The following is a 16597-nucleotide window of genomic DNA, read 5'->3' on the forward strand; positions in this document are numbered from 1 at the left end:
AGTGCAGTACCCAACACCAGGGGTTCCCAAGCTGAGGTACATGGCTGTGACCATCCATATGTTCACTTTGAGTGAAACATTTAAGAAGCTGGGATGTAGCTCAGTGATCCAGGTAGGACCTAGATGAATGCCCATTCCTTCTCTGACAGCTAAGAGGCCTTGCTACATCAAGCCTCCTAGATAACAAGAGCCCTGTATAGAAATTCAGGTTGTATTTCAGGTGGCTACTCCAAAGGGTTAAGGTGTTCATGTTAATCCACAGAATTAGGATCCATGTGACATTTTAGCTGTAGGGCTGGAATCTTAAACTCTTCGAGCTTTAGCAAAGACCTTGGCGCAGCAGGCACCGTGGTGAGGATTACACATTAATTTAAGGCATGTGAAACTTTGGAACAAACGGCCTCAGACTCTCCCTGACTCGCAGATACGATCTAGAGGTCTTTTAAAGAGGTTGGGGTTAGGAGTTAGCTGAAGCAACTTACCCTTTGTGTTTAGCTCACAGGTCATTTCACGTGAGGCAGCTATTGTCAATAAGCAGAGAGCAAGTCTTGAGTTATGGCAGAGGGAAAAAGCATTGTGTCTACCGCAGCAAGCTGGTTCTGTGTGTTTTGGATGCGTCTCGGGTATTAACACCAGGCATCCATGCACGCAGCTCCGATTTCACGCAGGAAAGTAGAACAGGAGATACAGTATCGTGCCTGGCAACTAGAGTGTGCTCTGTTAAGTTGCTGCAGTCACATGGTTTTCTTTCATGACTAATGAGATCTAGTTTCCATTGCCCGTTGGCTTGAGCACAGCCCAGGGAAACAGCAGCCCTGGGTTCAGTTCATAGCTCTGTTACTCACTGTCTTGGGAAAACTATATCACTGTCTGCATCTCTGCGTCTGTCTGTAAGCAGGGATAGTGCCCTCCTCATAGCAGTACTGAAAGCATTAATTCTTTGTATAGCGCTGAGAGGAACTGCTGTAGAGGGCTAGTACTGCCTTGAATCATAGAAAGTGAGGGTTGACGGGACCTCAGGAGGTCACATCTACTCCAACCCTCTGCTCAAGGCAGGACCTGCCCCAACTACGTCATCCCAGCCAGGGCTTTATCTATCTGGGTCTTCAAAACCTCCAAGGATGGAGACTCCACCACCTCTCTGGGGAGCCTCTCCCAGTGTTTCACCACCCTCCTCGTGAGAGAGTTTTTCCTAATATCCAACCTAAACCTCCCTTGCTGCAACGTGAGCCCATTGCTCCTTGTCCTGTCATCCTTCCCCACTGAGACCAGTCCAGCTCCATCCTCTCTGTAGCCCCCCTGCAGGGAGCTGAAGGCTGCTATTAAATCCCCCTCGGTCTTCTCTTCTGCAGACTCAATCAGCCCAGTTCCCTCAGCCTCCCTCACCAGTCCTGTCCCCCAGGCCCCGAACCACCTTCATTGCCCTTAGCTGGACCCTCTCCAGTTTCTCCACATCCTTTCTGCAGTGAGTGGCCCACAACTGGACACAGGACTCCAGATGTGGCCTCACCAGTGCTGAATAGAGGGAAATAATCTCTTCTCTTGACCTACTGGTAGTGCCCCTACCAGTGCAGCCCAGGATGCCGTTAGCCTTCTTGGCACCAAGGGCACACTGCTGGCTCCTGTTCAGCTTCTTGTCCCCTGTCACCTCCAGGTCCTTTTCTGCAGAGCTGCTGCCCAGCCCGTCGCCCCAGCCTGCACCGGTGCAGGAGATTGCTCCCGCCTAGGTGCAGGGCTGTGCACTGTCCTTGTTGAACCTCATGAGATTTCTTTTGACCCAATCCTCCAGTTTGTCAAGGTCTCTGAAATGCAACGCTGGTCCCAACCGTTCTAAGGTTGCCAGACAATTTGCAGCCTAAGTCCTTGGTTTTTACAATTTCCTCATAACCTTTCCAGAGTCTTACGTTGTGGGAGGAAAGTTGCTTGTTCTCTGCCGTAAGGTGGCAGCGCCTGTTCCAGAGCGGGACTTGGACAATTTGGGTAAAATTGTGCCAGCCAGTTGGATGATGTGAAGGATTTCCCTTTGGAAAGAAACATCTCAGTCCCATTCCTTGCCACAGGCAGCACCACAGCAAGGGCGGTGTGAGTGCGTGCCCTTGCAGGAGGGGGACACCAAATCAAATGGAGGTACTTACATGGGAGCGCGTAGCAGGGTGCTCTGCACATAGACTCACAGAGCAGTGGGGCTGGAAGACACCTCCAGAGGTCACATCTAGTCCAACCCCCTGCCTGGGGCAGGATCAGCCCTATCCAACCCATCCCAGACGACCATAATCTAAACTGCGTAAGACTAGCCTCAACCCTGACACAGCACAGACCTAACACCCTAATCTGCCACGTGACCTGCACTGGGTGCCAAAATACCTTGCTAGGGCTCCGAACACAGGAATAAGGAAATGGCTGGATTTCAGTCCCACAGGTGTGGCGTGGTTGTATACATTTCAGCCAGTTGTATATTCCAGTGAGGTCTGGGCCCGGCTGCAGGCCAGTTTGGGCCTCATGTCACCTCGCACCAGGATCAGGTCCACACAGCTTCCACCTGGCCCAACGCTGCCCGGTCAGGCCAAGCACTCCCAGTGTAGTGTGCAGAGCCACCATCCAGCCTGTGGGACTCCCTAAGAGCCCAGAAAATTGTCAGCGGGGGAATGGGAATTAATGCTACCAGTGGTCCCCCACCATCACATTTTTGGGCCTATGGGCCTGGATAGAGTGGCTCTGCAGGCCAGATGTGGCCTGCAGGCCTGGAGTTGAGCACCTGGCTCTAAATGGAGGAAACTGCAGGTCATAAAATCTTAGAGAAGTAGGGCTGGAAGAGACTTCCAGAGGTCACATGGGCCCTATCCAAACCAGGTTCTTTTGCTGCGGAGCAGGGTATATGCAAGTTGTTAGCAAAGTCTGCAGCTTGCATGTTCTACAAAATTCGTCGCTGCCATTTTATTTCTTTTCTTCCATACCTTCAAAGAGACACCAGGCATGATGGTGTAAAAGAGGGGTGTTGAGCACAGCCAGATGAGTGGCGCAGGACTGGAGGCCTCGATTGGGGGTCGGACTCGATGATCTATTGATGGTCCCTTCAATCTATTATCTATTCAATCATCTATTGATGATCTATTGAGGTCCCTTCCGACCCTAGCATCTATGAATCAGTGCAGGTGCCATATGCAGCGTGGGTCTCAGACCAGCTGCAGTGGGCAGCATGCAGCGCAGATCAGCTGGCGCACATGCCAGATCTGACATTCAGGGGACCCACAGAGCTGCATGCAGCTTGCATCCTGGGCCAGCCAGAGTGGGCACCAAGGCGCATGTGTGGGTGGGGAAGAGGTCCTGGACTGGCTCTGCATGGACGCCAGCACCGAGGGCTGGATGACGTGGCTCTGCAAAGAGGATCCAATGCACGGGCTCTATCTTTGGCACCCATTGTAAACAGCTAGTGCTATCACAGTGCTGTGTTTGCAAAATCGTCATCTGCTCAAGACCTTCATTCATTACACATGCTGGGGTTTGTTGTTCTACCATGTCAAGGGCACGTTAAGGTTTTGCTTTAACAATGCAAACAAGCCACAGAGAAAATTCAAAATGCCAGACATGACCTGTGAAAGCTCCATGCAAGAAACTGTCTCAGGGTTATCCAGAAGGGATACAACTGTTCTGGGAATAGATCATTGCTATTCTGATGATCTGACCTATTAAGTAAGGAATAAAAATCTGCCTTGCATCAAGCCTGGTAGGACACACGCTAAGGAAGGATTGCATCCTTTCCAGCAATCCTGTGTCCCCTGCACTTACATTGGCATGAGTGCTCTTGGCCAGCGCTCTCCTGAGAAGTAGACTTTGCCCCTTTCCAGCACTGGTGGATAGCTGTATCAGGTGGAAAGTGTTGGTCTGAAGCAGCAACAGCTAGATAGGGGTGTTAGGTTCACTTGTGAGAAATAACCAGACTGGAGGGCTTGACCTTGCAAGGACAGAGCTCCGCACTTGCTGCCACAGGGCACTGGCATCATTTAAAAAAAATGTTTTCCAATCCAACAAATACCTTCATTGTTTTAGTTGCTCATTAGTTAATTTTGTTCTAATGAGGCTCTGTTAAGGCAATCATCTGACATTGGAAAAAGGAGGTGGGGGAGAACCCAAGTTAAAAAGAGCCTAATTAGCAAGTTGATTATAGCAAGCAAGAAAATGTTCTGGTTATATAAATAAGCTATTGTTATGCGCACACAAGTCAGGCCACGTTAAAACCTGCTGCTCACCGTTTAGAGGTCAGGCAGACATTGCAAATGCTGGAAAACAAAAGGGAAAAAAGAAGTGGGACTTGTTTGCCGGCCTCCAGCAGAAATGCCTCATTAAATCTTGGGGTCCTTTGCTGCCAAAAGGGCCCTTGGAGAGGGAACTGGGAACCTGGGCGAGTGTAGCCTTCTCCTTACCTTCCTCCTTTCCCCCGCCCCCGTCAAGAGCTGAAACCAGAGCAGACGGGATCGCTGATGCTGGGAGATATAAATGAATGGCCGGCCACTACGCTGGACTGGAAGGGTTTCAGGAAGGCCATAGATGATAACACCATGCCGAACAAGAAGAAGTACAATGTGAATGGAGATTCAGGGATTAAAGCCCAGGTGAGGGCAGCCTTTAGGTACTTTACTGTAGTCTCGCTAGTAAAAAGTTCACTTGGTTTTTTGTTGCTTTCTTCCTTCCTGCTCACATTTGCTTTTGGGACTAAGCCCCTTCACCTGGGGAAGAGGGAAACATAACCTGCAGAGATCGCAACGCGCTGTGCTCCGTTTCCTTTCGGAAGTGGGGGGCTCAATGCTTAGGGGGTAGAGTTGAACGCGTTGTTTCCTCACTGCTCGGTAGTCCCTCGGACAGTCTTGTGAAGAGCTGCAGGTAGATCGGTGAGGTTTGGGGTAGCCAACTGTAGCCCCAGGTAGTGGGGCTTGCTCTGGTGCTTGGTAAATGGGTGAAGAGCCAGTCTTAAACCTGGGACTCATCAGTGGCAGCTTCCTGGGGTGGGAGGCAGGAGTACGTCCTTGCTTATTTAAAAGAAGCCTGCACGCACCTGCATTTACAAGTCGTTAACCCTCATGGCTTGAGTGGCTGAACTTCCCGGCCTGAATCTCCCGTCTCTGCCAAAGAGCTTCATGGCTGTTAGAAGTGCAGATGCAGAACCACAGATGGTCGAAGCAGGTCGGCATCTGAAATCAAAGCGTCTGCGGTTTGCAAGGGCCTCAGAGTTAATCCACCTGCAAAGTAACCCCTGGGAAACTTGCTTTTACGTTCAGAGGAATTTTTCCTTATTGAGCGAAGCAACTTTTGCATGTAATGGATACCCTTGTTTGTGTCGATCTCGCAGAGCTAGGGAGAGACTTAACAGTGGGGCCTCTCACTAAAGGAAAACCCTTTGCTATGGGGTAGCCTTGCTGGAGAGAGTATGAACAAGGGCTTACAATGAGGATTTTGCTCTGACAGTAAGTGGAGCTTAAGCTTTTAACCTGCTGCTTCTGAGCAGGGCACATAGGTGGTAGAGGCATTTCCTATTTTAAATTGCAGCTGTAGTCTAGACATGGTGCCATGGTGTGCAAGATATAAAAAATCAGATGGAGCTGGCTAACGTAATTGTCCCAGAGAAGTCCAATTCCAATCATTGTCTGCACAGGATTGTGACCGAAAGTGGCAGGATATAGTTTCATCTGAGGGGCTTGGGGAAATGCCATCCTAGTTAAGTGAGGCATGATCAGAGAATTGTGTTGCCACTATATATAGTGCTGCTTTGGGTTTGGTATTTAGATACTGGGCTTCGATGCCCTTACTATTCACTCAGGCAGCGTCCCTCCCTCTCATTAGAGTAGGGTTCTGGTAGCATCGTGACCTGGGTTTTGATTCTGCTTGGTGTGGGTCACTTTATACTCCTTAGCAAGTCACTTTTCAGTTTTGAAGAGTGCTCTGGGGCCTTTGAAGAAATTGTGCCTTATGAAGGAGAAATGCTATTGTACACCTCATAGTAGTTGTCTTGAAAGATCCTTAAGCAGGTGATACAGGAAGGGGAAAAGTTAACAGAAGTTTGCTTTTAGTCCAAATTCTGTCATCAGAATACTTTGCCCTGGCTAGAGCTCTATCATAAATGGTTTTGCCTAAAGCATCATTTGAAATCAATAATCTGCTGTTTTGAAGCGGCTCTTCCAGGCATGGAGCTATCTGCTTCAGCAGAGATTTCTTGTGGAAAAAACAGCAGCTGCTAGAAAGCCATGTGCACCAACTAGTTTGCCCATTCAGTCAATGCTGCTGCTTGTGAAGCAAGAAGCACTTTTTTTTCTGTGCATTGCCAGGTCTCCTGTAAAAAAAATTCCCCCTGATTATTTTAGATTCCTGTATTATCATTTGTAGGTGTTGCAAAGAGAAAAACTTGAGGTGGTGTTGCAACTCTTACTATAGCAGGATCATCCGATAAATCTTATGGCCTTGCCACGGCTCCAAGACGGAGCCTGAAGGAGCCACCAGAACCACCCCATCACCTTGTCCTTCGCAGTGCTCTTGCCTGCCATGGCTACCTCTGCTGTGGAGGAAAAGGTTTGTTCTTGTCCTGACTAATCTGTATTCCTTTTACAAAGGATGGAAGAGGTGTTTCTCTGCGGCAACGTGGTAATGCTCCTTCTCCTGCTCAGCACGAGGAGCGAGGTGATGGAGCTGCCAGCGTATCTCACGTGGCCATACAGAGCTTTGCACCTCTCAGCCCGCTGGGCTTGAATTTGAACTTCTCCCACAGGGGACCAAAGTTGGGGCAGTTTGGTAAAATATACAGAGCCAAATAGTGTATGTATTCAAATGTAAGATGATCTCCCCCAGTAATTAGATTCTATATATGGAAACCTTATCAATGTGTTATAATTTTCTGGGTGTAGTATCTAATTATCGGAGGGTTGTCTTGATTTTGCCTCCTCCCACTGCTACAGCAGGGGAAATGATGGCTGGGAGAGTCAGGTGGCCTCCTTACCCTCTGCCCACATTTCTTCCCCCTTCAGCCCTTCCGCCCCCCTCTTACTGTCAGACCCTGCTCAGGCGCCGTGCCCTCCTGGAGCACAGCGTGGAAGGACGTGGACTGACCTGTATGCAGCAGGAAGAGGGCGAAAGGGACAGAGGGGAGAGCAGACGCTGCAGAGGGGGACAAGAGACTGCTGTGGGTCTGACTGGCCCTGGCCCAGACTCAGGCCCAGTCGTAAATGCAGCAGTTGCTTGCCTCACCTCCCCACCCCACCTTGTGAGTTTGAAATGGAAGGAGCCAAAAAGCCACCGCCGTCACAATAAACGTACCCCTGGTAACTTGCATATATGTAAATGACTCTGGGTAAGTTTGTCCGGACGTCGTACATTTTAACTTGGTGCAAGCTGCTGCAAGTTTCAGCACAGGTGCTCCAGGAGCACGCTTTGGAGCAGCACTTTTGTTCCTTCTTATACATAGTGCAAACGACACATGATATTAGCCCAACGGCAAAAGGCTGATGACTGATCATATACTTTATTGGGTTGGGCAGTCAACAGCATTTCAAGCCATGGTGACCCCGCAGCCCAGCACTGCTCAGTATGTGTCTGTACTCCAGAGTTATACCCCCCCGCCCCTCCCACAAAGGAGCCAAGGATCTAGTTAGCTCCCAGTCACGACTCGAACTGGGTGTTCTTGTCACAAGTCCTGGGACCCTCCAAAAATGTATATGCAGATGAGGTGCGGGGCAACCGAGTCCATCTCCACCCCATAGAGGGCAAGACCACACCAGTCACATATGACAGGCTGAGAGAGGAAGTGACACACTCAATCACATAGCTGTTTGGTGATGTTTACCAGACCTCTAAGACTTGTGAAGAAACGGGAATAATTGGAAATGGGAAAGAAAGGCACTGTTCAGCTGTAGGAGTGAATAGGAAGTCAAAATATGTTTGAGGTAGTGGTTCACCACGACTTGGAAAAGAGTTGGTGCTGCGGGGGAGTGAACACAGTGGACACTGTATCTTGTTCGGCTGGGCTGCGCTAGCCTATCCTTGTGGGAGGTCAGATCACCTTGACTGGGATGCTGTAGTGAAGGGTGAAGACCTGTCCAATGCGCTGCGGGCAGGCCCTCCTACGAGAGTCTGCTGTAGCTTCCCAGTGGGAGGATCTTGGCTGCACACCAATTCTATGGAGATGGGGGGGTTTCTCCCTAGCTTGCTCCTTTGGCCTGTTGCCTAAGGACAAGCAAGACTCGAAGTCATCTGAGCCTGCACATAGGATGCCTACCATGGATTTTTTTGGGTTTTAAATATAAATTGCATATCTCAGTTTTTTCCGCTAAGATCAGATGTAGCTTTTTTTTGCATCAAGGTGGGGGTGGGGTGTCAGGGCTGGCTCTGGCCCTCCCAGTGCCAGCCTGGTATTGCAGTACCTGCAGGACTGCTGCCAGTTCTGTATGGAGGGAACATCCACCCATTTGGGCATTTTTTAAGGGCCGCATTTAAAAAAAGAAGGTTCCCATTAGCGTGTTTGTCCAGTGGGGGCTAAATGTTTTATGGGCATGCTTAGCTTGGGCTGCCTTCAGTCAACTTCATAGTTGGTTTCTGTGACTGAGCACATACTGCTTCTTGCAGCAGTTTAGTACTAGACAGTGCATGTAATGCAGGGGGCTTGCTGGTATGCAAATATCAGATGATAGGCTTTTTTCCCCATGCTGATTAGGGGGTATCTTGTCTTATATTCAAGTAAATACGGCACTTAACATACCCTAAGAGAGTTGATACTCACTGGTAATGGTTTTGCTTTGTAGATAGAAGTGCTAAATCTTTAACAGCAGACAAGGTTCTTTGGGTAAATCTGGTATCTTTTATTAGACCCACTCAAATATGATTCTTTGAAAAGATGATTTCCTCTAAGAACCTTGTCTACCTATGTCCTTAGACCAACACAGCTACAACCTGTACCCTGTAAACCTTTATTGGAGCAAGCAAGCTACTCGCATAAAGTCAGGGGATTTTTGCCAATATATACCAGCGTACATCTGAACCACTATCCTTAAATAACAAGTGAAGAGTCGCCTCCAACTTCTCCAAGAGAGATCTAACACCTTTGCACAACACTGAAACACTCCGACAGCAGTGCTAAAAGTTGTCCAACAAAAGTGTTAGCTACTGAGGGAGAATTTATCTGTGATTAACAGGCTCAGCCCTCAAAAAGTTTGCCTAGATGTGGCATTATGCTGCCTGGAGGGGAGGAGTGAAAACTAGCTTCTATTCCCGGTTTTGCCGCTGCCTTGCTGTGTAACCATGGACAAGTGAGAGAAACGCTCAGAGCTTTAGTTTCAGCATCTGCTAAAATGTGAATGTCTGCTTCATGTGTCAGCTAAATGCTTGTAAAGTGCCCTGGAAGCACTGGGTGAAGGACTGCTCTAGAAATATTATCAGGAGGAAAATGAGATGTTGATAGGACTTGTGGCTTTTCCCCCTAATGAGCTGAACTTTGATTTGATAGAGAAATCGTTGTGGGAAGTTGCACGGTAAGCAGAAATAGGAACGTGGTGGCACTGGGGGCTATGGAGCTTTTATGGTAAAGGTCACAAGAAAAAATCCACTCCCATTTGGTAATGGCAGAGCAGTTGTAAGACAGCTGTTTGTCTTGTGCTAGCAGTGGTTTTGGCAGTCTTCTTAGGAGGCAAATATGCATATCATAAAGCCATTATTTTGCTGTCTCTGGGTCCATTTCAGAATGGCTGAAGTGTGGCAAAGAACCTCAACCAGGGTGCCACGACATGCCGGGGTGCCTTGGGATCCTTTCAAAGAGATTTTGGACAGAAATCCGTAGTTGTGGTCTTTTTGAGTTCTCTGCACCAAAAAAAAAAAAAAGAGTGAAAACTGGCATTTTCTGGGGAGTGCCCTAGGTCTGTCTAGAGGGGTGCTTTAAATCTAAAAAGGTTGAGAACCACTGCCTCGGAGATACAGATTCCCTTTCTGGTGGCAGTACATCCAGGGAAGGGTTGGCACACACGGGCAAGAGGGAAGTAATGAGCCTACTGTATAATTAGAGAGGGACAATGCACTTTGGAAAGTGTCTGGAAAAACGACACTCTTGCTCTGCCATTCTCTCCTCTGCACATTTCATAATAGATCTCCTGACTTGACCAACAAGGTTGTATTTCTTTTCACCTGCCAGAGGCGACACGGCTGTAAAGTGTGTGAACCAGAGTCTTACCATCCTCCTGCACCACAGCAAACCAATCTGTCAAACTCCAGTCCGCAGCGTGCAGACGGATCCAAGGAGAAGGGTCCGTGCTTAGCGTGCATGCTCACATTTTAGCAGAGGTGTCACACTTGCTTGGCTCTGGCCTGGAGAATGTCTTGTTTCTTGATTACTAATGGTGATCCTGAAATTGGGAAAACCAGGTTGGATTCTGTTCGAAATGAAGTGCTGAGGTTTTGTCGTCTTGCTACCTGTAAACTGAGCACATCTCCTGGAAATACTTGTAAGAGCGTCCTTCCATTGCAGGGCTATTTGTGAGAGTAGGAATGTTAGTCCTGGTGCCCTGACCAAATTGCACCTGAGGTGCGATGTTACCAGCCTAAATTCCCTACCACATTTCACTTTTGTGCGTTATCCTTCACTTTTATGACCCGTACAGTAGAGTTTGCTCTACAGAGTCAAGCAACTGTGATGTGCCACCCAAGAGGCACCTGTACTTCAGTACAACATGAAGCAACTCCATCTTTCCTTCCTATGTCTTTTTGGCGACCAGTGCTATGGGCCAGGTTTCCAGCCAGTCCAAACATGGTGTTCCTCCATGTGTTTTACCCCACAATTACGATGGCCATGTCTTTTATGGCTGATCATAACTAACCCATTTTATGGAGTACAGTTGGCACGTGATTTGAAATCCTCTGACTTGTTTTATTTCTGAGCCTGGTCTTTACACAACAGAGCAACCCATGGTTCTCCATCTCTGTCTTTCTATATATGTGGTCAGTAAAATAATGTGCTCCTCAAACTGCTGCACCAGCTTCTGAGGGTCTCCAGACAGTTCCCATTTGGACTGATAAACAGCACTGTCTCCAGTTTAAAAAAACAAAAAAAAGACACTGGGGTTATTGTGGGAGGGGTATCTGGATTCTCCTGACTTGCATGTTCATATTGGTAAAAATGGCTGGCCGGAGGATTTGAGAAACGGGTTTGTATCGTGCGTGCTAAGCTAGATCATGGAGCTAAACTAAGCAGGCAATCTAAAATCCCTCTGGGAAAAGTATAGAAACTGATACTCAGCCTTATGTGAAGGAAACCCTTGTTCTTGGATATAATCATGGGGGCTGTTTGGAGTCGTCTGCACTGGGTTTAATCTCATGCTGGATTAATTAGGGATTTGTTCTCTTAACAGATCCAGTTTGCTGACCAGAAGCAAGAATTCAACAAGCGCCCAACAAAGATTAGTCGCCGTTCGCTGTCCCGGTCCATCTCTCAGTCCTCTACAGACAGCTACAGCTCAGGTGAGTTCCTCTGCTGCCTTGCGTCTGCTCCCCTTGCACCATTCCTGGGACATTTTCACACTGAAGGTCCTCCTTTGCCTGTGAATCTGCTGGACTGTTGGCCACCACAGCAGCTTCTTCAGGAGTTGAGCGATTTCCCGTTTCCCCTTCGTAGCTCCATGGTCTTTCAGAGAGGGGGAGGAAAGAGAATATGGATGTGTTTTCCTGTCTTCCTGTACAGGCAGATGTAGCAATACATTTCTTATGTAGAGTCCAGCTTAACGTTCAGATTTAGGTTTCTGTGACTGTTCATGTTTTTGCCCCAGTCCTCCTTTTCCCTTTAGGACTTCCTTTGAAATGCAACCTTGGCCCCCCTAGCATCTCTGCTTGCGTTTCATCTTGTCCCCCACACAGCTGCTCTGAGGGTGTGTCAGTGTTAACCCCACTCCAGGGACAAAGGCGTCTTGTGCCCATGAGACTGAGGCTGAGCATTGCCCCGTGTCTTGCACTCCTATAGGAAGGAGTCGAGAACAAGACAACTGCAACTCTCCTGGGTCTGCAAAATGGAGCCTAATGAGCATCTGACCTGCTGGTGTCCAGCTCCTGCTTCAGCTGTCTCATGCACAAAAACCCTACAAGTCTGAGAGGTTTTCTGCTTCGTTTATAAAACAGCTGCGAGCCAACTCAACCTGCCTAAGCTCATTTTTGATAGTTGCCTGCTTCTCCAATCCCGTACAAACCCTCCAGGATAGGGCCTCTTGACTTAAAGCCTGTAGGTTTCAAGCTCTGCCCTTCATGCAACAGGCTAATTCCATTAAAAGACGAACGTAACAGAGTCCTTGTCATACACTGGAAAGGTCCTCGAGGCATCCACTGTTCTCTTTGATGATACATCTCATCATTGACACAACCAAAGCTGGGCTCCGTTTTGGTTCTTCGCCTTTCAGAAGCCAGCAGTAACTCAGCAGACCTCTTAAACAGATGCATGGTCATTTGCCATGATAAGTGTTGCTGAATTCTGTCACAGAGCTGGTAAAGGACTCCTGGAGATATTTGCCACAGGGGACAGCACCACATGCCCAAACACATTATCTTATGCCCAAACACTTTATTTTAAGCTGAAATCTGAACTTGAGCTTTTTACCAAATATCTGTCTGCTACAGTGATATCAAGCCACCTGTGCGTCTTTCTCATTGTTTTTATTTTGGCCTAAAGGATCAAGAATGATATCAAGCTGTGGGGAGTAGTAGATAGGCTGAAGGGCAGGGCTAGGATTTAGAGACCTATACAAACTGGAAGACTGGACCAAAAGAAATTTCATGAAGTTCAATAAGGGCAAGTGCAAAGTCCGGCACTTAGGACAGAACTGTCCTGTGCACCAAGAGGCTTGGGACCAGCCGGCTAAGCAGCAGCTCTGCAGAAAAAGAAAGCTAGCAGCATCCTGGGCTGCGTTAGTAGGAACGTTGCCAGCAGATTGAGGGAAATTATTCTTCCTCTCTGTTTGGAATCGATGAGGCCACATCTAGAGTACAGTTTCCAGTTTTGGGGCCTCCCACTACAGAAAGGATGTGGACAAGCTGGAGAGAGTCCAGCGGAGGGCAACAAAAATGGCTAGAGGGCTGGGGCTCATGACTTGTGAGGAGAGGCTGAGGGAACTGGGTTTATTTAATCTAGAGAAGACTGAGGTGGGATTTGATAACAGGTTTCAACTGCCTGAAGGGTTGTTCCAAAGAGGATGGAGCTGGACTGTTCCCAGTGGTGGCAGATAACAGAAAAAGAGCAATGGGCTCAAGTTGCAGCCAGGGAAGTTGAGGTTAGATATGAAGAAAAACTTTCTCACTAGGAGGGTGGTGAAGCAGTGGAACAGGCTCCCCAGAGAGGTGGGGGAGTCTCCATCCTTGGAGGTGTTGAAGACCCAGCTGGACAAACCCTTGGCTGGAATAATGTAGTTGGGGCTGGTCCTGCTTTGAGCAGGGGTTGGACTAGATGTGACCTCCTGAGGTCCCTTCAACCCTCATTCTTTATGATTCTTGGATCAGCAAGCTCCAGGCCCTAATATAACTCCTCACATACCCTTCCGCAATGTGGTTGCCTCTGACAACAAAGGCCTGGTGTCAGCGATCCAGCAGTTCCCTTCCAGCCATGGGTGTTTATGGAACAAGGTTGCGACGAGCACACACTACATCCATGCCTAACATGGTCTCAGCTTTACTTGAATTGTTCAGTTAACCTATTAGTGTCTTTTCTGGAACTTCCCTCAGCACCATGAGAGGCAGCTACATGCTTTGAATATATCTTGTTCTGTTAGCCTAATAGGACCGAGCCTTTTAAGCCAGCTTTCAGCTCTTTGGAACTGTGTCCACCTCATCAGAAGGCCAGGCCATTTGGTTGCAGACAATGAGTGAATCATACAACGTGTGTGTGCACCTACTGTCAGCGGGCTGGTGAGGCTACCTAAACAGCAAGGTGTCTCTACTGGGACAGCATGCTCAGCCTGCTTTGGAAACACTCTCCTGCACTGATAGATGAAAGGAAGGTTTTCCTCGTTGTTATTTTGGTCTTGAATCAAGGATGACACCTCGATCAAATATTGGCAAGGCAACAGCACAGAGCAACCCACTAACCTGCATTAAACATTATCCCCTTGCTATAGCAGCTAAGTCTCAGTGCCTCGGTCACAGATTATCGCAGCAGGAGCTCCTCATTTCCTCTATCCAGTGAAGAGACTGATTGCCAATCGCTGACAAGGGGGTCTGCACTTGAACAAGAAAGTCGCTTACCCTGTGGTTACTGGGGTACTTCAAGGAGATGATATAGATCCCACAACCTGGGCTCTGGCCTCGCTTCTTGGAGTCTTTGGCGGCACGGGGCATGCATTGTCAAGGTCGTGGTTACCTGGCCCTTTATGCCTGTGTGGAAGAGCACGAGGTGGCAGTGAGCACAAGCACCGTCCTGATGGATGATATTATTGAAAGCACTCCTCTCCCCTGTGTATGCAGTACATGCGTGCCTACCGTGGCATCCCCGCTGACACCATCCCCAAGATGAGTCACGTCATTCTTCCTTTTGTCACTTCCTTCCACGTCCAGCTTAGCCCCTCCTTTTGTGCTGCCCCTTATTCTTGGAACGGCTTCTTATATCAAATCATGCATTTGTCCTTCCTCCCTCTCTGTGAAACCACTAATGCTGATATTCCCCTCCATCAGTGGCATATACCTGAACTATTGTCTCAGCTTCTGTGAATGACAGGGCAAAGCTTTAGCAGTAGAGGCTCTGTTTCAGGCTTTTGAAAAGCAATACACAAGCTAACTGTGCTCTCTGGATAACAGAGATTTGCCTGGAGGTTTGGGGGAGCCTGGTTACACATGGGCTTGATCATTAGTGACTCCCAGCTGGCTTGTTCTAACCCTTGGCCTCTTTCTATTATTGCAGAAGGGAGGCCCCAACAGCCAAGTGCGGGCTATTCCCTGCCCCATTCAGCCCAGACAAAAGCCAAGGGAACTCTCCCTGCCCCCAAAGAAGCAATGAAGACATGGCTAGCTTATCCAGGTGTAGTAGGGTGTTCACCCAAGCCTTTGTGCTGGGATGCTGTGTTTCTTCACGGGATAACCAACCTTGCTTTGCCATTGCACTGTGTGAAAACTCACCCTGTGGCTGGGAGGGTCATCTATCTCTCCCACAGTGGCCATGTTTCCACACAAAGGGCACTTAGGGGATACGGAGGAATGATGCATGTTGTGCCCTCCCCAGAGAGTGATCAGCCTGACCCCAGTTATCACCATGCAAGCTACACAGACGGGTGTTTCTCAGTGTTGTGGCTTAACTGCACCTCACGTGGTAACACAAGCTTCAAGTTGGTAGTAATGTTCAGCACTTGTCTAATACAGGTCTGTGACCTTCCATAACCATGCACTGTGTTCACAGCATTCTTGCAGATCTAATCAAGTGGTATTTTATAGCTGACTGTCATATCTGAAGGACTAATATTAGTCTAATTAGTCTCACTAATTATTCCTGGTTGCTCCAGCTGCTTAGCTGAAAGAGCTCCTAATGATTTTTTCTTTCTGATAACTCTCTTGCAATTCTTACCTTTAGTCTTTCCCACTAGAGTGCTGGCAGTTTCGATTAGTTTTATGTTCATTAAGTGCATTTTAGTGCAAATGAAAGGTGCTGGCTTGACAGTTGTGGGGACCAAAGTCTCTGTCCCCAAGACATTTGCAGTACAAATTGTGATAGATCCCATCAGCACCTGACAGCCTTGACCTGGAGAGAGCAACTCCTCTAGCCAAATGGTTAGTTGATAACTTGATAGGTACAATCCATCCTTGGCACCTCCGAACAGTGCCGATAAAGACATTTTGAACACCTACCTACTCCTCTAGATGTTGTGCCAAGCTCCCTGTAGCTCATTTCATAGAGACCACCAAAGAGTTTTGAGCTATTCCCATCATTACACTATTGCTAAGTAATATGAGCCTAAGCACCAACACTCAGGGCTGGGTTTGAACCTCCAGCTTACAGAAGTGAAAAAGCTTCTGATTCCTTTCCCTAGGCTGTAACCCACTCAACTGTTTGGGATTTCTTAACCAGTCATTTTCTACTTGCTTTCTTTGAAGTGACACCACCTCTCTTGTGGCCTCGTTTATAGTTTCCATATCAGTAAAGAGAGGGTTTTTCAAAGGACCCCAGGTGGTCCAACAACCAGCTGCTTTAGAAAGTCTGCAGGTGTACAGGACACTGTGCTAGAGGACACTCTCCTGTAATACCGTGTTAAAGTCTATCCATATGCCAAAGCATCACTGAGGAGGAATGAGGGTCAGATGTGACGTGAGAGACGTTCCTTTCAGACTCTCCTGCTCTCTTCTGCTATCTCTGGCAGAAGTAACTTAACCATGAGAATCCTAAAAAAAATAATAATAACTTCTGCAGGGCGTAGGGTTTTTTTTGGGGGGTGTCACCAGACTGCAAATAGCAGGTACTCAGCAAAAAAATTCCCTGGGGAATAAAACTACCCAATATCCTCTAAAGCAGTGGTTTTCAACCTGTGGTCCATGGACCCCTGGAGGTCCACAGACAATATCTAAGGGGTCTGTGAAAGATGAGTATGATCAACCAAAAGTATTTGAATACCCACAT

At 48.1% G+C, this 16597-nt stretch overlaps 1 protein-coding gene across 10 annotated transcripts in view; it reads left to right on the forward strand.

Moving 5' to 3' along the window:
* Positions 1 to 16597, forward strand: part of AHCYL2 (adenosylhomocysteinase like 2) — a 151687-nt gene that overhangs the window by 96856 nt on the left and 38234 nt on the right. For 4 of the 10 annotated variants that reach the window (XM_090041478.1, XM_090041479.1, XM_090041484.1 and 1 more), the window contains exon 2: positions 11373 to 11481. In XM_090041478.1, the coding sequence (XP_089897604.1) occupies positions 11373 to 11481 (109 nt within the window). Of the gene's footprint in view, positions 1 to 4461; positions 4611 to 11372; positions 11482 to 14893; positions 15011 to 16597 lie in introns of those variants that run through there. The other 6 variants (XM_090041475.1, XM_090041476.1, XM_090041480.1 and 3 more) reach the window with 4 other exon arrangements.

This window comes from Crocodylus siamensis, chromosome 4 (genome assembly GCF_052110815.1).
Source record: "Crocodylus siamensis isolate JL-2025a chromosome 4, ASM5211081v1, whole genome shotgun sequence".
NCBI classification, from domain to species: domain Eukaryota; kingdom Metazoa; phylum Chordata; order Crocodylia; family Crocodylidae; genus Crocodylus; species Crocodylus siamensis.